The sequence below is a fragment of the Cydia pomonella genome, chromosome 8 (assembly GCF_033807575.1).
Source record: "Cydia pomonella isolate Wapato2018A chromosome 8, ilCydPomo1, whole genome shotgun sequence".
Lineage (NCBI taxonomy): Eukaryota > Metazoa > Arthropoda > Insecta > Lepidoptera > Tortricidae > Cydia > Cydia pomonella.
Genome location: NC_084710.1, coordinates 9,063,074 through 9,090,106, shown reverse-complemented (window position 1 = coordinate 9,090,106; position 27,033 = coordinate 9,063,074). Strand labels below are relative to the sequence as shown.

At 36.6% G+C, this 27,033-nt stretch overlaps 1 protein-coding gene and 1 non-coding gene across 2 annotated transcripts; both read left to right on the top strand.

Moving 5' to 3' along the window:
- Positions 1-2,276: 2,276 nt before the first annotated feature.
- Positions 2,277-25,514, top strand: LOC133520493 (uncharacterized). Its single transcript, XM_061854934.1, has 22 exons — positions 2,277-2,885; positions 7,505-7,641; positions 8,047-8,314; positions 8,561-8,617; positions 9,163-9,296; positions 9,659-9,926; positions 10,255-10,287; positions 10,528-10,664; positions 11,104-11,368; positions 14,369-14,398; positions 14,529-14,668; positions 15,323-15,593; positions 15,805-15,831; positions 16,414-16,550; positions 17,309-17,606; positions 17,893-18,074; positions 18,458-18,594; positions 18,877-19,043; positions 20,728-20,852; positions 21,719-21,836; positions 22,937-23,067; positions 25,067-25,514. Exons 1-22 carry the CDS (start codon positions 2,822-2,824, stop codon positions 25,262-25,264), a joined length of 3,324 nt encoding a protein of 1,107 aa, XP_061710918.1. The 5' UTR covers positions 2,277-2,821; the 3' UTR covers positions 25,265-25,514.
- On the top strand, positions 16,800-16,872 carry Trnas-cga (transfer RNA serine (anticodon CGA)). Its single transcript has one exon. It is a non-coding gene; the product is annotated as a tRNA-Ser (tRNA).
- Positions 25,515-27,033: the final 1,519 nt, after the last annotated feature.

Below are 27,033 nucleotides of genomic sequence, written 5' to 3'. Positions count from 1 at the left end.
AACAATATTGTTAGGTATCTACTGGGCTCTCTGAACCTACGGCACCTTAATTCCATAATTTACTTCAAGTAGTTACACATACTACATAGCAAATAATCTTGTAATAATACTTCTAATTCTAATGTCAAAATGTTTTACTGTATTGCAAAATGTTGTTCTCCTCGATTTCTAAAATTATAAGGAGTACCTAAAACGGATGTTAGGTGGCGGTTAGCCAGTGTGTACATACGAGTATGTCATGAGAATACTGCGGTCGGTCTTGAGGCTGATTTCGATTTTACAATTGTAAGTACATGCTTTTCATCTCATTTTCATACGACCTTAGGTCATGTTATACATATAATTTTAGTGTATGTATATGTACAGTCACGTCTGAAAACATCGACACGATCGAAGTGCCAAAAATATGTATACACGACCTTATGGCCCATGTATTAGGGTAGTGTATAGGTACATATTTTTGGCACTTTGTCCGTATCCATATTTTCAGACGTGACCGTACCTACATAATATAAGGTGTAAGGTATGGGAGGAATCCAGTGCCCTTAGTGTAAATGTATTTGATAGCGAAAAGTGACGTACGCGTTTGCGTTAAGTCTCATTTAGTATAGGATTTAGAAACAGCGCGCCAAGCGGAACGTTTTGGAAACTCAAAATCCCATACAAAATGAGACTTAACGCAAATGTGTACGTTACGTTACGCGCTCGAATAAATTTACACTATGGGTACTGATTGCATTTCGTCAGCACCAATCACAGTGAGTCGTTAACAATTATTAGTGTTGTCAATAATACAGGAAAAATAATATATCTTGGCGGCAAAATATATAGAACATTGAAACTTTGTTTTTAATCTTAATTGAAGCGTCATAAAGTTAAATGTATTTTTTTTATTTTAATTGTAATTGTAATCAATATTCGCACATCGGCAACGCACTGCGAGCCTGTGTGGGCCTTAACATAACAGGAAAAATTTAATTAAATGTTATCTGTTTTACTCATGTACACAAACAATACGAGTATGATGACCACTTCTAAATTTATAACTACGGGATTGAATCAAATTAGATAGATAAAATTTAAAAAAAAACCGGCCAAGTGCGAATGGGACTCGCGCACAAAGGGTTCCGTACCATTATCTATAAACGTAAAAAAATCGTTAGTTGTATGGGAGGCCTCTTAAATATTTATTTTATTCTGTTTTTTAGTATTTGTTGTTACATCATCTGTGAAAATTTCAACTATCTATCACGGTTCATGAGATACAGCCTGGTGACAGACGGACGGTCGGAGGGACAGCGGAGTCTTAGTAATAGGGTCCCGTTTTACCCTTTGGGTACGGAACCCTAAAAATTTAGGTATTTAGCTTTTTAGGGTTCTGTACCAAAAAGGTACAAAAGGAACCCCTGTGGTGCGACTGTGTCCGTCCGTCCGTCTGTCTGTCTGTCAGAACGCTAAATATCTCTAGAACCACTTAAGCTATCGATTTGAAATGAAATATGAAAAAAAAATACCACCCTACCCCCCTTATCTCTGAAAATTACTGACGAAAAATTATGAAACTTTTACATAATATTAACATTACTATAAATTTTACAGGAAAAATATATATCTTAATAACTTTTTTTAATTAACAAAAAAGATTGCCGAATTCCGTAATAATTCAACTTTACCTGTGATTGTTACACTTGAAATTTCTATGTGATTAAATTAAGGATACCTTTTATTCAATTAAAAGAACATTTTTTTAATACCACGTCGGTGGCAAACAAGCATACAGTCCGCCTGATGGTAAGCAGTCACCGTAGTCTGTGGACGCATGCAACACCAGGTAAGCATTTGACCACAATCTCACCTGATGGTAAGTGCCGATGCAGTCTAGGATGGAACATGCTTACCTAAAAGATGTCTATTCTCTCTCGATTTACAAAGATCCAACTTATAGTGGACTGGGAATAGATTAGCAGGAAGTGAATTCCACTTCTCCAATCCAATTATCCTGATAAAACCAACTTACGTGCATTACATCGCGCAAATTAGTTAGACAATTTGCCGATAGATGGCGCTGTAGACAATTAAATTTAGTATAGGTACTTCTGATCAAAAGTCTTTCGCCTTTTTAGTTACACGAGATTATTCCGTTTGTACGGAACCCTCGGTGCGCGAATAAAACATACTCGCACGGTTTTTTTCTATTGTGCCGCAGCAGTAAGAAAAATATTTATATTAATATATTTTTCCTGACTTTTATGCAAATTAAGTATAAAGTTTTGGTGGCCTGTAATTTTAATGCATTTTAATGTATTTTTCACTTAGATTAAAGAAAAGCGATACGAAACGAATAGTAAATAATATTGCCGAATAAAGCGAACTGTGGATCACCATTTTTAAATTCAGAGAGAAAATTCGGCATTATTCGGCAAATTAAAAATTAATCCCATAATAGGTATGTAAAGCAGTTAAGCAACAGACTAATATACGAAGTCTCAGACACAAGCAGTTTTAAACCAGGTTTTCACAGGTATGATTTGGACAGCACTTATCACGAATTTGTATACTATAATATTTATATTCCGGTATAACGTGATCTGAGATCCCTTCCCCGCAGCCGCTCGCAAACAGGTCTTATTAATGGTTTTAACGCTAAGGCACGATGACCACAAAGTTGAATCTTCCTATTTCCTCGTGTATATTTTGACTTAACGTTTAACTAACCGTTTAGTCTTAAACTTTGCTTTAGCTCTGTTTAGTCTTAAACTTTAATGGTCACTCTAGTCGTCAATGTTACCGTGTACAGAGTCGTCTAAAGTGATAAGTGAAGATGCGTGTGGTCGTGTGTGTCGTGCTTCTTGTTGTGGTTTTTAACTTTGTTTGTGGACAAGAAGGTAACTGATTTGGTGTTTTTTTAATATTTCGCTTTCATAAAAACTTAATAACATTTGTAGTGATTCATGGGTTTATACGAGTGAAGGTAGTTGAGAGTTTATAAAACGAAATCTGACTAATATAAGTATTACTTATAGCTTAATTATTGAGAGTATTGGAGTTATTCAGGTTAAAAATGGTATTTTATTTACCAAATCTACATTCAGTACTTTAACTGAAATTAAATTGTGATAATAATCTTCTTGAGAAGTCTCAAAACTTACTAATAAGAAAGAAACATATAAATATCAACATATCAATAACCAGTTTAATAAATGTTGCTAAACAACTTTAGAAGAAACGGATTTATATCCGAATGAATTTTAATTGTGTTTACAGAAAGTTTAGGAAACTTATTTTATTATTTTACCACAATTACCGATCAACAATCCACTTCATATTATTAGAAATAAACTATCATTACAATTTCAACCTTCAAGTCTACTAGATAAGGTCGATATTTGAATATACTTTTTGTTATAATAATTCAACTCAAATAACGTAATTGACGTATTAATATGATTTATTTAACTATGGTTAAGTTGCCTCAAAATTCCCGTGATGACTAAAATAAATCTGGTTTTTCAAAATTTAAAATGAACGGCATCGGATTCTTGCTAAACAAGTAATGCTGCAAGAAAAGGACGGATGCAAACCTTAGTTGGGTGCAATGACCTACATCCTGTGCAAAATTTAATACATAATAGTACTTACATCTGCTGTTCAGGCCTATTTGCAACTTACTTGAACAAAACCACCAAAAAGGAGCTGCATCTGCACCACAATAGGAACCTGTAATAAATCGACAACCGATTTCACAAGTTTTACAGTACAATATTGATGGTCTCCATCAGCCGTTTCACTTTACCAAATGGGTTTTTCGAAAGCAAATGCACGATTAACCATAAAATAGGTATACCTAAATCACTAGTTTTATGCATTGAAGAGTTCTTTCGAATTGTCCACGATCCCATCAACAGATTCCTAACAAAAGGAACAAACCTGATATGTTATATAATATATAAGAGAAGAATTTCCTCAATTAATTTTGCCGTCTTCGAAAATTCGGGGAATATACAGTCAAAGAATTTGATTTCTGTGCCACTTGGTACCTTGCACAGTGGCAGCTAATATGAAAGCCGGGAATCTCATATTACTGTCATTGTAACAAGGCGAAGTGGCTTAGAAATCTTAACCCTTTACTTCATGTTATATAAAATTATTTGTCTAAATTTGAACTTTAACAACTGTCAATAGAGTTGAATATTAGAACTACCAAAATAAAGCTTTGTATGTGATATTCCTTGACCATGCCCCTACATATATTATAGACAGAAAATTAAGGATCACACCAGCGGTGGTATAATAATGCTTATGCTTGGTGGTTTAATAGTGCTTATGGCTGGTGTGCAAGTAAAAATCCACAAAACTGAAAAGTAATAAGTATTTATTAACCAACTACTTGACAAATACAAATAAGGAAACTAAACTCAAATACCGACGTAATAAAGGGCACGACGGGCACGGATATTTTATTATTTTCCTCAAATGATACATTCACCACAAATGAAGCAACCGGTCTCTGGCTCAACAAAGATAATATCGTCGCCGATTATAGGTATTACATATAATGAATTTTTACCTCTGTTTAACCGTGCATGTTTTGCGATTGCACGATAGCCATCTATCGTTGAAATTTATCTTAACATGCAATTTTTTATATTTTTTCAAATAAGGAATCATGATAAGACAGTTCCTTTTTAGGGTTCCGTAGCCAAATGGCAAAAAACGGAACCCTTATAGATTCGTCATGTCCGTCTGTCTGTCCGATTCTGTCACAGCCACTTTTTTCCGAAACTATAAAAGCTATACTGTTCAAACTTGGTAAGTAGATGTATTCTATGAACCGCATTATGATGTTCACACAAAAATAGAAAAAAAACAATAAATTTTGGGGGTTCCCCATACTTAGAACTGAAACTCAAAAAATCTTTTTTCATCAAACTCATACGTGTGGGGTATCTATGGATAGGTCTTTAAAAATGATATTGAGGTTTCTAATATCATTTTTTTCTAAACTGAAAAGTTTGCGCGAGAGACACTTCCAAAGTGGTAAAAAGTGTGTCCCCCCCCCCGTAACTTCTAAAATAACAGAATGAAAAATCTAAAAAAAATATATGATATACATTGCTATGCAAACTTCCACCGAAAATTGGTTCGAACGAGATCCAGTAAGTAGTTTTTTTTTAATACGTCATAAAAATTAAAAAAAAAATTTTTTTCATCAAACCCATACGTGTGGGGTATCTATGGATAGGTCTTCAAAAATGATATTTAGGTTTCTAATGTCATTTTTTTCTAAACTGAATAGTTTGCGCGAGAGACACTTCCAAAGTGAAAAAATGTGTGTCCCCCCCCCCCTGTAACTTCTAAAATAACAGAATGAAAAATCTAAAAAAAATATATGATATACATTGCCATGCAAACTTCCACCGAAAATTGGTTCGAACGAGATCTAGTAAGTAGTTTTTTTTTAATACGTCATAAAAATTTAAAAAAAAAATTTTTTTCATCAAACCCATACGTGTGGGGTATCTATGTATAGGTCTTCAAAAATGATATTTAGGTTTCTAATATAATTTTTTTCTAAACTGAATAGTTTGCGCGAGAGACACTTCCAAAGTGAAAAAATGTGTGTCCCCCCCCCTGTAACTTCTAAAATAACAGAATGAAAAATCTAAAAAAAATATATGATATACATTACCATGCAAACTTCCACCGAAAATTGGTTTGAACGAGATCTAGTGAATAGTTTTTTTTTAATACGTCAATAAATTAAAAAAAAATTTTTTTCATCAAACCCATACGTGTGGGGTATCTATGGATAGGTCTTCAAAAATGATATTTAGGTTCCTAACATCATTTTTTTCTAAACTGAATAGTTTGCGCGAGAGACAGTTCCAAAGTGGTAAAATGTGTGTCCAAAGTGGTAAAATGTTGAACAAGATCTAGCAAGTAGATTTTTTTTTAATACGTCTTAAATGGTACGGAACCCTTCATGCGCGAGTCCGACTCGCACTTGGCCGCTTTTTATTATAATGAAAAGCATTTCTAAATTATAATGGCCCTCGAGGGTAGTTATATATATTGGGAAATTAGGAGGAAAATTAACGAATAAAGAGGACAGTTTCTAGGATAGGTACTACTTAATAAAATCCGTGGTTTGATAACTCCGGCCGTCGTGAACGCTGCTCGCACTCTTAGTGCTTGAGAAAGGAGACCTAGGCTCTCCGAAGTATGTCGCGCGAGTGACTAAAAATACATGAGTGTAAACCGTAAAATTAGTTTAATGGTTTGATAACTATTTCACGTGTATAATAAGAGGACATATGCAAGGACTTATCATATCAGGTCATCGCCTCGGACATGCTCTGTCCAAATGCATTTGCATAAAACTATGCATGGGATTCCCACTTCCTTAAATGCGAACAATGTAAAGTACATTAAAGTTATTCGTATTGTAAATCTTTGATGTTATTTTTGTAGCCGCCGTTCTGATGGTATTTAAGAGACGATTGATTACTATACGTAACTTGTTGGCAGTATTTCAGAGGAATACTTATACATATTGATTGACCACAGACTTTTTGATTGTAAAAGTTCATGAACGACTCAATTTTGATAGCTGAAATAGATGAAACTCTGAGGCGCCACGTTTTAGCCGACTACATTGGCAATAAGAGTTACCGGATAATTTTTTGCCGTATCCGTAGTAGCAAGTCTTTGCATATTGATGTATTTTTTTTCCTCGAAAATACGATATCTTAAGTTGTCGACAAATTTTATTAGTGGTTTCTCAAATGCCATTATAACGTCGATAACAAAGGTTATCAAAGGTGTATCAATCCAGGGTTCAGAGAACGGACAGTAACTGCGATTTACTTTGTTAAATTTTAAGGAAATATCAATCCCATATGTGGGTTTATATAAATATGATTAGGTTATATAATGATATCAAATTTCTAATCAAGACGACTAGAAATTGTTTACCCCTGGTATATTCGGTTGTCCTGTAGTAAGATACTCCTGACGCACTAACGCGTGGAGATTTAAATGTTGAACGAATAATATCTAAGGGCACACATCAAAGAAGTAGTTTTTGGGAAAGGGTGAAATTCCAATATCCAAACCGCGAAGGAAGAATGAAAATTATTCATTTTTCTAGTTTATGTGACGCTGACGTTGAAAGGAGCAGCTGTTATCGATCATGAGTTTCTTACAAAAAAGGTCAGGCATTCCTCACTATTTCTATAGTGTGTATGATAATACTAGAGTCAGACCAAGACAATTCTGGAACGATTTACATAGCACACGCAGTGCAAGTGTTATTTATAAAATAAAATAAATATGATAGGGACCTTCTTATATAAATTGAGTCGCACGGTAAGCCAAGAAGGCTTGTGTTAAGGAAGGATTTGTACGTCATAATTTCTTTTTGACGTTTTGACGTTTAAAATAACACTGGTACTGCGTCATTCACTTTACTAAAGTCATATTAAAGTGTATTTTTGAATTCCAGATGTAGAAACAGGAGACAACCTGCAGTACCAGTTCTTCCCGGTGGTGGGGAGCTCACTGCAGTTCAAAGTGCGCGCGCACAACGATGCCCACATCGCGCTGTCATTGCATCCAACGGAGACGGATCCTCTGTATGAGGTACACAACGATAAATAAGTATTTAATAATTACTTCCGCCCCGCTCGGGCTTCGCACGTTAACAATTTATACACCTAAACCTTTTTCACAAACCACCCTATTGATAGGTGAAAACGGTATGAAAATCCGCTCAGTAGTTATTTAATTTATCGCGAACATGCTAACGTAAATACAGACAGACCAGGCGGGGAACTTTGTTTTGTAAGGTATAGTGATTATAATAAAAAAATGTGAAATAATAATAGAATAGAAATAGTGATTAATAGTGATTATAAAGGCTATTTGGTAGGCTAGGTTCAAGGGGCTGAAGTATTTTTAAACATTTTGAGCTATATACCGACCTGTCTTAGATGAAATTTGGTATTTAATGGATTCGACTTTTGTACAATCAATCTCAATTTTCAGGTTGTCATCGGAGGCTGGGCCAACAAAAAAAGCGTGATCAGGAAGAGAGTTTGCTCATTTCACGAAAAAGATGCAAAGCCGACACCTCAATACCTCAGCGAGGATATGTTCCGCGGTTTCTGGGTGCATTGGGACAGTGGGATAGTGTCAGTTGGGCGCGAGGGCGAGACAAACGCGTTCCTTTCATGGCGTGACAATGAGCCGTTCTCTATTGCCGCTGCAGGAGTGCATACTGGATTTGGGTCAAAGGGGGTCTGGAAGTTACAAAGTATGTGTTTGTTTATACCAATAAAATGTAGTTTTTGCTTTGCACAAATAATAAGTAGTATTTAACAGGTATTTTATTTAGATTAAAGTTGTCTTTCGAGTACCTACTTAAATTGCGTTGAAATCAGTGTACCTATGTAATACATTAGTTGAATTTTGTGTCCTTTTCTATTTAGTTAATAAAGTAGCACATTCAATGTTTATGTTTGATTGTGTACATTAAAATAATTATTTTCTAAACCCACAGATGCGTCTTCTGAAGATATTAACGTAAGAAATGAAGATGGACATGATCAATTAGAAGGTACGTATTATGATTTTCGAGTACGGCTAGGAGTAAGATAAAGTAGATTACATTTACTCGAGAAATTACCGCCGTCATCGGGTGCGGGTAGTGGTGGTAGTGGTAGTGGTTATGGCGTCTGGTTGGATTCCAGCTGCGCACTGGAAGCCTTGGTCACTTTTTCTTTTGTATAGGAAAGCCATCTATTTCAGTTTATGGGAGCAAGATACATCAACATCATATTAGTACTAGTAAAACTACCTACGATAGGAGCCACTCGGTTACGTTTATTGTAACCTTCGGGGAACTGGAGGGATATTGTCGATTTGCAGTTTAATTTAATAGTTTATTACCCCTTTATCACACAGTTGAAATTATAAAGGCTTAGCGTAAATGCCTATTTCATATTAGGAGCTTGAGCTCCTAACTCAGATACTACCTATATTTGCATACAGGTTGCAAATTAGTACTATTTCTTGAGCAATAGTACTATTCTGTATTTCCATAAATATCTTCAAGATGTGAAAGAAATGCTGCAAAGTAATTAGGATTTAATTTGATTCCAGTGAAAACTGAAGATAGTACTAAGTACCAGTTCTTTCCGGTGTCGGACAATATGCTGCGCTTCAAGGTGCGCGCGGGCAGCGATGCTCATATTGCGCTCTCGAGCCACCCGTGGGAGTCCGGACCAATGTATGAGGTTAGTTACAAAACCTTACTGGTTAGTCGTGTAAATTCATTTTGTGGTCCAAAATGTGGGCATAAGTGTTGGCTGTCTGATGATGATAATAATGTGGAAAATTTTCTACTAATATTTTCGCTGTCTACCTACATTATATGGAATTTGGATTTTTTCGTGGTCCGGATTGACTGGCTCGCGGGTTAAGTCCGACCCGCGGGCCATAATTTGGTAATCCCTGTTCTAATTTATAGTTGTCACCATTAACTTTGAACAGATTGAGTGCTGGAAACCGTCTGCTCATAGTCGCTTTCCTCTACAAAGCGTGTAGCGTTACGAAAACGTTGGCAGTGGATGCGGTAACTGTACCATATAATTTTCAGATCATTATTGGCGGTTGGGCAAACTCTAAAAGCGCAATCCGACGAAGATATTGCGAGCAGCAAGAGAAGGACGGTCTCCCGACGCCTCAGGTCTTGAACAAAGATGAATACCGTGGGTTCTGGATGAAATGGGACAATGGCATCGTTCAGGTCGGGAAAACCGGGGATGCCAGTCCGTTCTTGTCGTGGCATGACCCTGATCCTTTCAAGGTCGCTTACGTGGGAGTTCACACTGGTTTCGGGTCAACTGGCACTTGGAAAATCGATAGTAAATATATTATTTTCTAATAGTCTTTGTTATTTCCGTGTTCTAGTATTTCTTTCTTTGATTTAATCTAAAAGAGGTGCCAGTGCCATAGAATTGCACAGATGTCGATAAAATCGCCTTTTGGCATAATAACATTTACCAGCGGCTAGAGGTAGTTACAGTTGGGAACAGTTGCTAGCTGATAGCTGTATTTTCCATTACTATTACCTGTTGCTACGTTTAAATAAATTTAGTGAAACATTAAAACTTATATTAATGTTTATGTAGTTATTTTAATTGCATGGTTTTCTTCTTGTAAAGCTAAAATCTTTCTAAAATTATTTTTCAGATGTCCCCTCTGACCCCAGTAATATTGATAATGGTAAGTCTGGTATCCCGATGCCGTGAGTTCGAGTCACGCCAGATGCAATAAATTTTCCTGTTTTTACTTACTTTCTAATATTGCTTTGATTATAAAGCGTCTTAATATTTTCTTTAACAAACATGCATGCATGTATTGACTGATAGGTACTCATAAGTCCTTAGACTAAAGTACTGTAGCAACTTGAATTATGAAATAAATAAACAATCTCTTTAGCTTATACATTGAATTTGATTTCAGATGTGTTTACGGAAGATAACGTGCAATACCAATTCTTCCCCGTGTACGGCACCTCGACAAAGTTTAAAGTACACGCGCGAAACGACGCCCACATCGCTCTCGCTTCCATACCCCGGGAATCTGGACCCATGTATGAGGTACCTGTTCTATCATTATGTATTATTACAAGTGTTAATAATTCCTGCACCCTTAGCACACATTCACTGGGTCATAAAGGCGGTTCACTATCAGCCATCACTGTCAGTTAGCATCTAATAATACTCCAAACAAGTTGAATTCGTCGATTTAATATAAAACATTACTTACTTACCTAGTTATTATGTACGTGATTAAATCAGATAGGAGTATATTGTGCAGTTGAGTATATTGGGCTTCAAAACGGCACCAATTTCCTAAGCAATGTTACTTAATGTTACTTACCTACCTATACATACTATTAAATTATGTACGATACGACGACGTTGGTTTGCATTTGCAACAGTCAATGCAAACTGCATATCGCGATCCAGGAGGGAAGAAGGAAGAAGAAGAGATGTACTAATTAACGTTGTCAACTTTTACTTATTCTATTTTTAGATCGTTATCGGAGGATGGTCGAACACAAAAAGCGTAATAAGAAGAAGAACCTGCTTTCCATGGGAGAGAGAAGAAGTCCAAACCCCGAATATTTTGGGCGGGAGCGAATATCGCGGCTTCTGGGTTAGGTGGGAAAGTGCCACGATCCTGGTGGGGCGACAGGGCGAGGCCAAGCCCTTTATGACTTGGCTTGACCTGGAACCTTTGCCGGTATCATATTTCGGAGTGCATACAGGCTTTGGAGCTGCTGGCTTGTGGGAGATTGGTAAGCTTCTAATATCTGTCATAAGAGATTACAAAATTTAACCAGCACCTTCTGATATATTTACTATCTAATGTATGTAATATGGGAAATATAAGTTCCTATATTCAAAATCGCAGTTTTTTTTGCCTATTAGAATGTTCCACTGCTGGGCAAAGGCCTCCCTACTCTTCCGCCATTTGGTCCTTTTTTTTCAAGAGGGGAAATGCGTTCCTCATACCACCCAGGCGCGGGGACGGGCCTGGGATGGTTATGTGGGACTCCCATATAGACTGATGAGACCCATGGTGTACCCACGAAAACCCCTCTGTTGCCGCCTCTGTGCTATAGGGCGTGGTCCCAGGAACGCCGAAGTACTCTTCCGCAACCCGCCATTTAGTCCTGCCCCAACTCTGATAAAATTGCAGTTTATTTTATAAAACTCATTTCGTAAAACAGATCAAGAATCGCTAATATTGAAAAGTGGTCGTTATAGGTATAAAGTCGCCTTTATTTCTAATACCGCAAATAATGCATTTCGACTAGCAACTCGACTCGATGTATAAAAGACACTATGCCATGTCTTGAATTTTCGATCATCCTTAGAATATAAAGCTAGATTGAGACTGTATGTCTTACCTATACATATATAGATAATGATATTGATGGGTGTGTAATGCTTAATATAATCATTAAAAAAAGCGGCCAAGTGCCAGTCGGACTCGCCCATGAAGGGTTCCGTACCATTTATGACGTATTAAAAAAAACTACTTACTAGATCTGGTTCAAACCAAATTTTAAATTAAAAAAAACAATTAAAATTTTAGAAGTTACAGGGGGGGGGGGGGGGACACATTTTTTCACTTTGGAAGTGTCTCTTGCGCAAACTATTCAGTTTAGAAAAAAATGATATTAGAAACCTAAATATCATTTTTGAAGACCTATCTCTAGATACCCAACACGTATGGGTTTGATGAAAAAATATTTTTTTTAATTTTATGACGTATTAAAAAAAAACTACTTACTAGATCTCGCTCAAACCAATTTTCGGTGGAAGTTTGCATGCAAATGTATATCATATTTTTTTTTTAGATTTTTCATTCTGTTATTTTAGAAGTTACAGGAGGGGGGGAGACACACATTTTTTCACTTTGGAAGTGTCTCTCGCGCAAACTATTCAGTTTAGAAAAAAATCATATTAGAAACCTAAATATCATTTTTGAAGACCTATCCAATACCCCACAGGGTTTGATGATTTTTTTTTAATTTTTTAATTTTATGACGTATTAAAAAAACTACTTACTAGATCTCGTTCAAACCAATTTTCGGTGGAAGTTTGCATGGCAATGTATATCATATATTTTTTGTAGATTTTTCATTCTGTTACTTTAGAAGTTACGGGGGGGGGGGGGGGGGCACACATTTTTCCACTTTGGAAGTGTCTCTCGCGCAAATTATTCCATTTAGAAAAAAATGATAGTACAAACCTCAATATCATTTTTAAAGACCTGTCCATAGATACCCCACTCGTATGGGTTTGATGAAAAAAGATTTTTTGAGTTTCAGTTCTAAGTATGGGGAACCCCCAAAATTTATTGTTTTTTTTTCTATTTTTGTGTAAACATGTTAATGCGGTTCATAGAATACATCTACTTACCAAGTTTCAACAGTATAGCTCTTATAGTTTCGGAAAAAAGTGGCTGTGACATAATCGGACAGACAGACGGACCTGACGAATAGGGTTCCGTTTTTTGCCATTTGGCTACGGAACCCTAAAAACTATCATACATTTGTTATAATGCCATTTGATATAATATTAAATGTTATAATGTAATTTTTATTACACGTTTCTTTTGTTATATTTTGATTTTATCTAAAATGTCAGTCAGTAGTATATTGACATCTTTTATAATGACTTTTGTTATATAATATTTTTGTATAACGTTATATTTTATATAATTTTATCAAGTATAAATACATATAGGTATTGTATAACAAAAGAGGATACATTAATAGAATAATATTAAATCATGATGACTTATACAATAAAAGTACTAAAACTAAACCTACCTAGAAAAAAATAAAAATACATAAAACAAACCCTGGCCTCTAGACAGGGTGCCCATCATGCAGGCAGCATTCCCGCGCTGTTTTGCTATGGCAAGCCTTTGCGCGAGAAAGTTGCTTGCGCGAGGGTCTCCCGTTGCCTCCCTCAATAACATATTTTGTTATATTTAATTTAATGATAACGTAAAGTTTTACATAATTTCTACAAGTATAACAAGTGGTACGCAGGCCGTATAACTAAGTACAGATTATCATCCCACCTAACCCAACCTAACCTATTTTTTCAAGTTTTTTAATTATGCGGGGGCCGCAGTTCAAACCTAACCAAAACTACAATTTGCGAGGTAGTTTATTCTACTAGGGGTTGAAGTTCTAACCTGTTAGGTTAGGTTAGCTTTTGCTAGGTAGTCCAAATTCATTTCGTTGTCTTGTTTCTGAATACTGTGTCACGTTTATATCTATGTGTTCTATCAAATAAATAAAAAAGTCGAGTCCTATTGTAAGTCTTTCTAGCTATAGATATTTTACATGAATAATTATAAAAACTACATTTCATCTCATGCAAAAAGCTGCACTCCGTCACCTTTTTTGGGGACAAAAAACAAGACAACAAAAATAATTTTGACCCAGTTATTCGTTTGTGCGGAGTCGTAGTTCCAACCTAACCTAACCCATTTATGTCATGCAATCATTATGCCACACAAATAATTTTATTATGTGATGTCACTTGTTAGAACAAATAATATGTGTATTAGAGTATGTAATAATTATGGCAAAGTATATTAGACGAAGTATAAATAAATATACCTTTACCAATAATAACATTGTAGTATGCCATTTATTACGTTTTTCTAAATAACGATATATCATACTACAATATATGAATAGTAATTATAAAAAATATAGTACACCCGATATTTATTTATAAAAAAATTATACTATGTTTTTAATTTACAGATAATTTACAAAGCGGCGATGGAAGAAAATGTGAGTCTGGAAGCCCTATATTAGAATTTAAACCGAAATCGTTACTCACTTTCGAGAAACATTCTTACATCATATCTACACATAAATACATTTTTTTATCATATTCAATGTGTATGTTATATAATTTCAGCTCTCTTATCTACGGGTGATAATACAGAGTATCAGTTTTTCCAAATTACGGGTCGGTCAGTGACCTTCAAGGTGCGGGCAAACAACGATGTCCACGTCGGTCTTTTCTCAGAACCCCGAGAAACGGACCCCATGTATGAGGTAGGTACGAAAGTTTTCGGGACGTGCGTCAAAATCAAGCGTCAAATCAGGCGTGTTTGCGATATGACCTTTAATTAACTTTACCTCACATTTAGGTTTATGTTGTATAGATAATTTTACCTTAGTTCTATATTTATAAAGTTCCCTCGAGCATTAAATTTACTTTTGATTTTAGTTAAAACTTTTGTTTTATAAAATTCTGATGTGAGACATAAACATAATTAGTTATTTACGATACAAGTGCAAAAAAAAGGAACGAATTCGTAACGAGTGGCGATAAATTAAAACACGACCGAAGGGAGTGTTTTATATTGACACGAGTTGCAAATTACCTATTCGCACATGTATCGTACAAAGTTTTACAGTACATATGACCCTTTAAATTTTTGACATAGTTATATAATGTGCTAATTTACGCACTACTATTTATATGTACTGTAAATAATATATGTTAGTTAAAAATGCTGACATTAGTTGAATTCAAAAATACAAGTTACTTATTTTAGAAGTATAATAAAAACGAAGTGTGGGAAAGTACATCAACATGGCACCCAGCTGCATGTTTGCTTGGGCACTTTATTAACCAATTTATGTGTCCATACAATTATGTAACAGGCTGCCCATCGAGAGGTGTTTGTAAAAAAATATTTTTAGATTGTCATTGGAGGTTGGGGAAATACAAAGAGCGTAATAAGAAAGAAATATTGCCATCAAAAAGTTGAAAAGGACGAAGTTTCAACACCAAATTACTTAAATGAATATCAGTATCGAGGTTTCTGGGTGCGCTGGAAGAATGGAAAAATCTCTGTCGGACAGGAAGGCTCGAGTAGGCCGTTTATGTCATGGGACGATTTAAACCCTCTTCGCGTGACCCATATGGGGTTACATACTGGATTTGGGTCTACTGGCATTTGGAAGGTCACAAGTAAGTTTCCACTTGCAAGTATATTTCTGTACCTACCCTTAACATTAGATCCATAAAATCACAGGAAGATAAGCAATTTTGTTGAGAATAATTTTAAATGCTTTTTTGACCACTCCTGCTACTTGGAAGTCTTATTTTCACAAAACGTATTTGTTAAGCAATGGAAAAAATTATACATCTAAAAGGATTAGAGCAACGTTTTTTTTTTCAGATGAATCTCGTAACAACGCTGAAGAACGTGAGTACTGAATACTTATTCGATTATTACGAGTATAATGATATTCGATGCTTATTTCTAGTGACGTATTTTGACGTTATATAACCGATTCTTAAACATACATATAAAAAAAGCCATGGCCAAAAGTGGAGCACTTATTTATCTGTATGTAACACCTGTTTGTAACACTACCTGCTTTTCGACAAATAAATGCATTGAATTGACTTGAATTTAACAATCTGTTAATTAAGGTATACCCGGATAAGATCGGATGGAGGCTTGGAGGGTAAGATCGAATGATCGCAATTGCCATAAAAATACTCGAGGTCTTGAACTTAATGTAATTCAACTTTGAGTGTAGATTACTCCTAAACAATTTTATTAAGGGGCATCAAATGAATTAATAATAAAAACTTGTATTCTTCTTTATCATTTGCATTAAACATTCGGAGGTCAAAATTAATAAGAACTAAGTAATTTTTTTTGTGACTTCCTTCCAACTAGACGAAAAATAATCCGGTCTTATCCGGGTATACTTTAAGTAGACAAATTAATTCCTAATCCCTAGTCTTCACTTACCAGGCGTTTAATGTCAAATTCTAGATATTGTGACTGGTGACAACATTCAGTATCAGTACTACCCGATATCAAGTACATCGCTGCATTTCAAAGTGCGGGCTCGCAATGACGTCCATGTTGGTCTTACATCGGGGCCGCAGGACTCTGACCCTATGTATGAGGTAAGTACTTATTCAGAGATTTTGTTACGGGTTCTGGTTATTTAGGTGACAAGCAATTTTCAACATCTGAATATCTCCAAAAAAAGCTTAGTTACTAAGAACTGTCATCAATAATTTTTTTACAACAATTAAATTAATGAATTAATAGTAGTTATACACTGAAATAGATGTCATATATTCAAGAAAAAGTGACGGAGGCTTCTAGCGGTGAAGGGCCACTCCGCCACCCGCCGTGGTGTGACGGCGGGTGGCGGAGTGGCCTAGAGGTTCAAGGCGTTAGCCCCGATTGCTAAAGACGCTGGTTCGAATCCGGCCTTCACCACTGGAGGGCTTCGTCAATTTTTCTTTAATATGTGACGTATATTTCATTTATAATTTATAAATAGTAGTGTGACGACTTAAAAACCACAAATCAAAACATTTAATTAAATAATTTGATTTGTCCCCAAAGTTGTCCTAATAGTAGTTCTTTACAAATAAATATAACATGATACTCGCATTGAATGATGGAAAGTCTTGGTCGGCATCAAAATTCATAGATAATGACTTACCTAGGTTGAAGATACGGTTGCGAAAAGGGCACTTTTACAGGGTGTCATGAACTGTCTAAGTATATGAAATGTAACACTAACACCTTATTAAGTACATGACAACGCAATATTGAATAAATGACTAAACGACTAAAGACAGTCGCACGTTGCACTTTGCATGGGTTCCATAAGTTCAATTAGGTGGTTTTTTTCTTGGTCACATTGCAGATCGTCATTGGAGGGTGGGCTAACTCAAAGAGCGTGATTAGAAAAAGATGCTGCCTACCGCCAGAGAGAGATGAAGTTCAGACACCAGAAATTTTAGACGACGCCGGATTCCGTACTTTCTGGATGAGTTGGGACAAGGGAAACGTTATGGCTGGGCGGGAGGGAGAAACGAGCCCCTTTTTGAAGTGGCAAGACCCTAATCCATTCCCTGTGAGCTATTTGGGCGTGCACACTGGTTTTGGTTCTAGTGGAACTTGGAAACTTGGATCTTCGACAATTGATGATCGAGTTAGCCACAGTAAGTCTTAATACCACTGTTATGAAATCAGGAGTCATTAAAACTACTGGTTTCTAAATATTGGAATTATTTACATTGAAATCAGGCTTCTAATCATAATAAACATTGAAAAAAAAATTGTTTAATCACGTTATTTAAGTAGTAATATTTTCGACTAACCGCCATCCAGCTTGGTATATTTTAGAATTGGGTATTGCAATATCTAACACCAAGAACCTGCCTTCTCAAAATGAGACGAATGCACAGTTGGTATATCTAATAAAGTCTGCCTAAATTCTTCTTGCAGAACCGGTAGTAATCCCCCTTGTGCTGCCAGCGGAAACTCCAGCGCCGGTTGTGTGCGCGCCGACGCAAACGCGCTTATTCACGGGCACGGCCTGCGCAGGGCAGGTCGTCTTCGAAGAGAACTTCGACGCTCTGCGAGAAGAAGTGTGGCAGGTCCAGCAGTACGTGCCCATTGATCACCCTGTGAGTTAACTGACATCGTTGAGAGCCCTAATACAGTCTTGGCCATGAAACTTTTAACTCCCATTGCTCCATTGTATATGGTATCTTAACGTTCCGAATATCCATATCAAAACTTGGCCAAAAGTCTTGAGGGATGTGTTTGTTAAGAACCAATAGAATCACTACACGCTGAGCGGAGAAAACAAATGAAGTGATTCTATTAGTTCTAAATAAACGCATCCTCGCACATCTCTGGTGGAAACGCAGCCTTAATCTCCTTGCTCTTTAGTATTACTGCCAAAATTATTTATTTCAATTGTTAAATCAGGTAGTAAAAACCTAGAAACTTTTGCCATGTTATTGAGGTCCACCTGTACACAAAGTTACAAATCCTTTGTTTTTAGGAGCTTCCTTTCGTATCATACCAACGCTTCACTGTTTCCGTGAAAAATGGGTACCTCCGCATTACACCTGCATTGCAGCAGGTCCAGCCTGGTTTCACTTACTACAGTTTATATGGCTCTTTGGATCTATATAATGGGTAAGAACATCTATGATCTTAAAACAAGTTGAAGAAACGAATCACGAATCTTGAACGTCTGTTCCAAACAAATCACATTCTTGGACACATTTTTGTAAAAGCGGCACCGAATGAAAAATAATATGACAGTGCTTCCGGTGAGACTATCTAGAAATACCACCCAAATTCAAAGGAAATTGGCCAAATTTGTGGCCTCAGAATTGAGGCGGTCGAACGCTCGAGTAATCAGTTATCTCTAACGTATTTTTGCCTTACACTCTTTAACAACACTTATGTTTTAAGATGTACATCGGGACAGTCTTCTTCGTGCCACATAGAAGCTAGCGATGACTCGTCCATTTTACCACCGGTGGTGGGAGGTCGTGTTACTAGCAAATCCAGCTTCGCTTTTACATATGGTATCATCAGTGTTCGAGCAAAATTACCTCAAGGCGATTGGATTTACCCAGGTAGGCTTCAACCATTCCTATAAAGAATAATAGTAAATAGGCGTAAGGATGTGACGACCCCATCGCCCACTGGTTTTACCAGTGCAATCAAATAGCGCAGGGCAGCTCGTGAACTGTTGGGGAGTAGCGACCTCACGTACCCGAGACCCGAGTGTTCCTGGGTAGTTCTGTCACCCGAAACCCTCCTCTGGGTGACATGATTCTCTGCCTCTGACTTGCCTTGGACGGCCGAGTAGGGGTGGAAGTGAAAGGTGCATAACACGCGAGTAAGCACAGCGGCTGTTAACAGGTATTGGGTTGAAAGCGGCGCATACCTCTCGACACCCTTGAGCCGCTTACATCGGTGTTGCCCCTGATCCATCCTAGATGTCACTTTTTGTAGGGGCCATAAAATTGCATACCGTTTTATAAGGTAGGCTCGGGTTTTTTATCCTATACCTCAAGTCAGTACTTAGTCCATCGCTTTCACCCAATAATCTAGTTTATTTTTGATTCCATCAACTCTCAATAGTCCATACGCACTGGCGGTTGCTGCTTCTGCGTGCATTCCATGACACGGGCAAGGGCAGCATCCACTCGGTGTACCCCTTACACTTCATTAAAGTGTCAAAAGGGCCTCTACGTGTTGGGTTCGGCTCCGAGCACGCCTCCCAAAGGTCCCGAACACCATTGTTCCGTGATGGGAAAGACATAAATAATAATAAATATTATTTGACATTCTTACACAAATTGACTTACTTAGCCCCACAGTAAGCTCAAGAAAGCTTGTGTTGTGGGCTCTTTGGTTATGGGTACTTAGACAACGACATTATATATATATATATATATATATATATATATATATATATATATATATATATATAATGTCATACATAGAAAACATCCATGACTCAGGAACAAATATTTGTGGTCATCACACAAATGAATGCATGAATGCCCTTACTGGGGTTCCCAGGGGAAACCAGGACCATTGGCTTCATAGGCAGGGTCACTATATGTATATATACCGACTAGGTCAGACTGGTCGTCAAAATAAAGGTATGTAATGGTGGTATATAAATAAAGGTAGGTATGCTATGGGATTGTACCGTATGGTATGGTAATAAATTGTTTATTTTCTTTTCGATTGTATCTTTTTACTGAGGTGTACCAATAAAGAGTATTCTATCCATCTATCTTTATGCTATTACATTAAATTGAATAATAATGTTATGAGTAAAATAATTGTAATAATCAATTACAAAAAAAAAAAGGTTCTATTTATAAGACGTCAGCACATACTTATCCACATTCAAATGAAACGTGCTGTAATAGTCTAGCGAAAAATTTTGCTTGTGCCAGTACAGAATACAATAAAAACCGGACAAGTGCAAGTCCGATTCGCCAACCAAGGGTTCCGTACATATTAGTATTTGTTGTTATAGCGGCAACAGAAAAACATCATCTGTGAAAATTTCAACTATTTAACTATCACGGTTCATGATATACAGCCTGGTGACAGATGGACCGACAGACAGACAAACGGACAGCGGAGTCTTAGTAATAGGGTCCCGTTTTATCCTTTGGGTACGGAGCCCTAAAAACTATGATAAAGATAGTAATTTGTCTACCAATGCTTCAGTGACAGCACAATCGGTAACATGGGAATAATGGGAAATCGTTTTGAATATTTCCTTTGTTCCAGAAATATTGCTAGAGCCGCTGTTAAAGAAATTTGTCTATGGAACTAAGAACTCGGGGATGCTGAAGATAGCGTGTGCACGGGGAAATCTAGATCTCACAAAAGGCTCTACTCAGTTTGGAAATAAGGTATGCAGTAGAAAAGTGGGACAAGAACAATAACATGTATATTAAATAAGTTTTATTTTAATACCTATATAATGTTCGCGTTAAACTTAAAAAGTATGGAACGGATTTTCATGCGGTTTCCATCTGTCAATAAAGTAATTCTTGAGAAAAATTTATAGTCTATTTTTTATCCCGTAGACTAAAATGACATTTCATGTGTTGCTGGTTTTTTACGTCTTATAAATAGTGATGTGCTACAACCGGTACTAACCGAAAATAAACTATTGGGAGTTACTTATATAGGCATGTAACACCATTTTGAGGCATTTAGAAAGTTTGTATCCAGATCTAAAGTTTAGATCTATCTAATTCTAAACACAATATTTCTAATATTTAAAAGCGATTTTATTGTAAGATTAACATCAGTCACCTCGAAGCTCATAATGCAATTTTTAAATGTTTGAGCGGATTAGTAGTGAGTAAATTTTATTTATTGTTTACTTCCTATCATGTAGTGAGTAGATTTCATTAATTGTTTATTTTGGATCTAAAACTTGTTTGTTTTGTTTCTGTACTCCCAGTGTAAATTTATTCGATAGCGAAACGTGACGTACGCGTTTGAGTTAAGTCTCATTTTGTATGGAATTTTGAGTTACCAAACCGTCCCGCTTGGCGCGCTGTTTGTATATCGCATACAAAATGAGACTTAACGCAAACGCCTACGTCACGTTTCGCTATCGAATAAATTTAATCTAGGGGTTCTGGTCTGGTCGTCACACAGATCTATAATGCACAAACGTAAGCCTGTCATATGTGGTGTGTTAGTAGAACTAGGAATACTTATTTTGAGTAGCGGACAAATATAAATAATGTTATCGTAATTTCAGGTACTATATAGCGGACCTGTTATAGACACAAAATGTCACAATGCGTTGTTTATCAACAAAGCATCTAATAAGTATTGGGGTGACGATTTCCACGTGTACTCCGTGAAATGGACCCCGGGTGAGTCGAGAAATACATTATTTCAACCAACAATTGGTTGTTGAAAATAATTGAAAGGGGTGGACCTGTTCTTTGAAAACACAATTAAAATAAAATGAAAAGAACTTCCCGGTCCCAAAATATTAGATATTTACCTACTCGTATTATTATTTTACATTTAAATTTTATGTTTTGGTTATTTAGGTTTATTATCCAGTACATGTAGATCTAAGCCGTTATAGTAAAAAAAAAGTCAAGTGTGAGTTCGTTTTACTCACGCTCCGAGGGTTCCGTACAAACTTTGAATGATCTCGTGTAACTATAAAGGCGCGGAAGAATTTTGAACAGAAGTACCTATACTAAGTATAATTGTGTACAGCACCATCTGTCGGCAAATTGTCTAACTAATTTGCGGAATGTAATGCACGTATGTTGTTTTTTCGAGGATACTTCTCTATCATATGAACCGATTTCAAAAATTGATCTTTTATTTGAAAAAAGGTGTTTATTGTAATCTCATAGAAATTTCAGGTGTAATAAACACATGTAAAGTTGGTTAAATTGCAACTGAATTCGGATAGGTTTTTTTGTTAATTAAAAAAAAGTTACCAAGATAGAGGTCTGATTATATGTTTCCTGTAAGATTTATAGTAATGTTAATATTATGTAAAAATTTCATAATTTTTCGTCAGTAAACTTCGGAGAGATGAGGGGTGAGGGGACCGGTATTTTTTTCACATTTTTCTTCATAAGTAAATCTTTTTTTTGCTCTATTAAAAGAAAAAATGTTTTGAAATATACAATTCGCGCTCTTTCAAATGATCTCATTTGACCTAGTCACTAGAGTTTGAATATCTACGGCATCTACAATTAAATCCGTTCTTTTCATTTTGTCTTAGTTTTAGTTAAATATTCATTGAATGATGTTTCATATGAACGTAACCTTCAGGCCAATTCGAATGTGCACTGACATCAAACCGATATAACAATGATATTAGAAACATAGTGCGAACAAGTCTGTGCGAAATGAATGCGCGAATGTCAGCAGCCTGAAATGATTCCAATATCATTCTAAATTGCTTGCTTAATACCCTGAATACAAGAATATATTATGTTTACAGAGAGTTTAATCATGTCGGTGGATGGTGAGGAGTACGGTCGCATCGAGCCAGGGAGAGATGGCCTCCGCGCGAGTCTGCCTAAGATCTGCGCTGGTCCGCAACAATCGGGCATGGCGCCATTTGACGACCACGTAAGTCAACAAGCCCGATTAGAGAAAAATTATGGCTTCAAAATATTGTCTTTGTTTTTGGGAAGTAGCTTTACCTTACATACCGTCGAATCTACTTAGATCCAGTACTTCCGTATTTCATTCATTGTGATCATTGGAGCAAATATAAAGAAATATCGCTAAATAATATTTTTATCAAAAAATACGATGATATACATGCCTATAGGTACTGTTATATCAAATCCAGCCTTAGTTTCCAAATAAACGACGGTACTTTCACGGAACAATTATTATCACATCACCAATGGTCAGCACCGGGAGTTACTCTTATTAGAAATTGGGCTGTATTGTACGGTCAAGGAATTTAATTTCCTACCCATTTCGTACCTTGTCACAGTGACAAACAACATGAAACTCGCTAGAGACCTCATACTATTGTCACTGTGACAAGGTACGAAATGGGTAGGAAATTAAATTCTTTGACTGTACGTTATTGCCATCATATTAGTGGTTCACAGTTAGACTTTATCAACTAATGAAGACCATTGTTGTGCCAATCCTCAAAGATAAAACTGGCGATGTTTCTAGTAAGTCTAACTATCGGCCAATCTCACTTGCTGCTGTGCTGGCTAAGGTACTGGATAGCCTACTGGACGCACAACTTGGAAGGCATTTAGACTTGCACTATGCGCAGTTCGGGTTTCGCCCGGGATTATCCACGGAAAGTGCAATCTTAAGTCTAAAACACACGGTGCAGTACTACACTGAGCGTCAAACACCTATATACGCCTGTTTCCTGGATTTATCAAGGGCATTTGACCTCGTGTCGTACGATGTCCTTTGGAATAAGTTAAGGGAGCAAAAAATACCGGCGGAGCTACTCCGAATATTTCAGTATTGGTACCTTAACCAGAGCAATAGCGTCAGATGGGCTGGTAGGTTTTCTCAGTCGTACAGGTTGGAGTGTGGGGTGAGGCAGGGGGGTATAACCTCCCCCAAGCTATTCAACCTGTACGTTAATGACCTGATCGGGGGGTTGAGCAGCGCTCCAGTAGGATGCAGAGTTGATGATGTTAGTATCAACAACATCAGCTATGCAGATGATATGGTGCTGCTCAGTCCAACAGTCAGGGCATTGAGAAAACTACTCAGCATATGTGAAGAATACGTAAGTAAATATGGCTTACTATATAACGCTAAGAAAAGTGAATATATGGTATTTAAGGCCGTCGGGGGCAAGCTACCGGAAAATGTACCTGCCATAAAACTTAATAATAATGAGCTCAAGCGCGTGTATACATTTAAGTATCTTGGACACTATGTCACCGACGACCTTAAAGACCAATTAGATATAGAACGGGAGCGCAGGGCACTGGCGGTCCGATGCAACATGCTAATAAGGAGGTTTGCACGGTGTAGCCAACAGGTAAAAATAACTTTATTTAAAGCCTATTGTCAAGTTTTCTACACGTGCAGCCTCTGGACTAGTTTTACGCAGAAGACCATCAGTTCCCTGCGCGTCCAATATAATAATGGTTTCAGGATGTTGTTGGGGCTGCCCCGCTTCTGCAGCGCATCGGGCATGTTTGCACAAGCTCGCACAGATGATTACTATGCCATAATAAGAAAGAGGATTGCCTCGTTGCTCTGCAGAGTGCGGGCCAGCTCCAACCCCATCCTGGCTACGGTAGCGGGCCGATACGACTCACCTGTTGTGCGACATTTTGAGGGTATCATGACCGCTACCAGGTGATTGTTTATTATTGTTTGTTATTAATTGTTGCTGTACTTTCCACTTTTCTTTTTGTCTTTTTGTATTTGTTGTACTAACACTTAGTTTTAAACCTTAAATGTTACTAACCATTATGGACCATTGTTGTCTTATGAAATAAATAAATAAATAAATTAATTTATCAATTATTTGGGGCTAAATGGAAATCACGGAGAACTGATTTTCTTTCTCAGAAATCAAATCTGATGCGAACAAATGTTACTTAATAATATTCTTTTTTGGTTTCAGTTTTATATAACCCTAGGATTGGCAGTCGGAGGCCACACAGAGTTCCCCGACGCGTGCGTTTCAAAGGACCACAAGAAACCGTGGAAGGACCGCGCGTCGAAGGCAACCCTGAACTTCTGGAACGACATTGACACCTGGCACGATACATGGGAACTGCCAAAGCTGCTGGTCGACTACGTGAAAGTTGTCGCGTTGTGATTCATAAGAACTTTAGAAAGAGTTGGCCTAGAAGAAGGTACTTTGAAGATATGTTAAATTTTAAATTCGTAATATAATGTTAATCAACTTCAATATGTTCTATGTTCAACATGACGATATACTGCCTACGATACAATTATCGCCAGTCATGTTACTAGTAGTGCACAACGATCGCCATAGTGGGTTTACGCCTTTATTTAATGCTCGTAATTATTAAGTAATTTTACAAATATATTGACTTATCAAATTACTTCATTGTATTTAATTCTACATTAAGTAAATCTCAATTAATTTAAAATCGTGATATCACAGACTACATATGACTACTTTTTTGTGATATTATATATATTACATATAGCGATAACCCAGCAAGTGGAACAAATAAGATTGCACGTTACATGAGGGGATGGAATAAATAGCCGAGATTATTATTCATTTGTATCATACAAATATCCCACCCAAAATACCGCCAAATATGTGTATATCGCACTTCTACATCAATAGGTACTTATATTATATGTCGTATCGTGATCGAAGTATCCCTTGTGTTCAGTGTTCAGGAGTCTTTGAATTTCTGTTTTGAATGACGTCATAAAGAATCCTCCAAGCTCTGTCGGGACAGGTCAAGGTCTTTCTTGCTTGTTTAAGTTTTAATTTACGATGAACGATGAATAAAGTAATTTCCTGTTTTTCGAACTGGGGTAAGTAAATAAAGAGTGGCCGCCCGGTTGGTAACTAGAAAATGAGTATAAGTACGAGTTTTATGTAGGTGGACCATTTTATTTGAAGTATTACAATCAGAATCTATAATAATGGATCACACGTCAATAGTATCTACAATTCTCTGAAAGTTTTTTAAAATACAGATATGCATCTATGATTAGTAGCATATCTTTATTTTATAAAATTCTTAGTGGTAATATCATATAAAAAGTTAAATAAAAAGTCGTGTGTACAGTCAAGGTATTAAATATCGACACGGACAAAGTTCCAAAAATATGTATACACGACCTTATTGCCTATATATTAAAGTAGTGTGTACATATTTTTGGCACTTTGTCCGAGTCGATATTTAATACCTTGACTGTACATTATACAACTGTAAGTAAAATAACCCAGGTATATATATGTACCAAACGCGCACTACAGCCAGATGCTGGTATTTTTAACTTCAAGCCAGAAAATAAAGGGGACAAGGGATATGGCGCACCGCACGAAACTTGCGATGTTGCGATGGAAGGAATAGCCATCGCCCGGGTTTATCTTTTGTCTCAATTACTCTGAAAATATAAGTACTTCTGTTTAACATTTTGAACGCTTTCTGTCTCGCATCAAAATGTGGCACACTCCAACATCTCAACTAGTGAGAAATGAATTTAAACCTTATTTGTCAAATATTGCTTTGACAGCATCTGCCATGACCCCTTTCGTGCCATGACCCCTTCACTATATGAATTGAATTTTATTGCTAATGTCGACTCCATAGCTCGCTATTAGTCTTACTAGCGATAAAAACTCCGATGCCTAGTTATAGTCTACACTTGAAAATTCAGTCTAGTTCCCGTTTGAATTTTTTCATGCTGTTTTCCCTGGGTTAAAACGTGCAAATATTCATTATAAAAACTACAATTTTGCATTAGCCTCGCTTGCAAAATGTTGTAGATCTTTTAAAGAACGAACGGTGAGTTGTAACAGGATACTGATATATTTGGATATGAAATTAAGGTAATTTTGGTAAGTCCTATGTTATAAGCAGCCGCAAGAGTGTA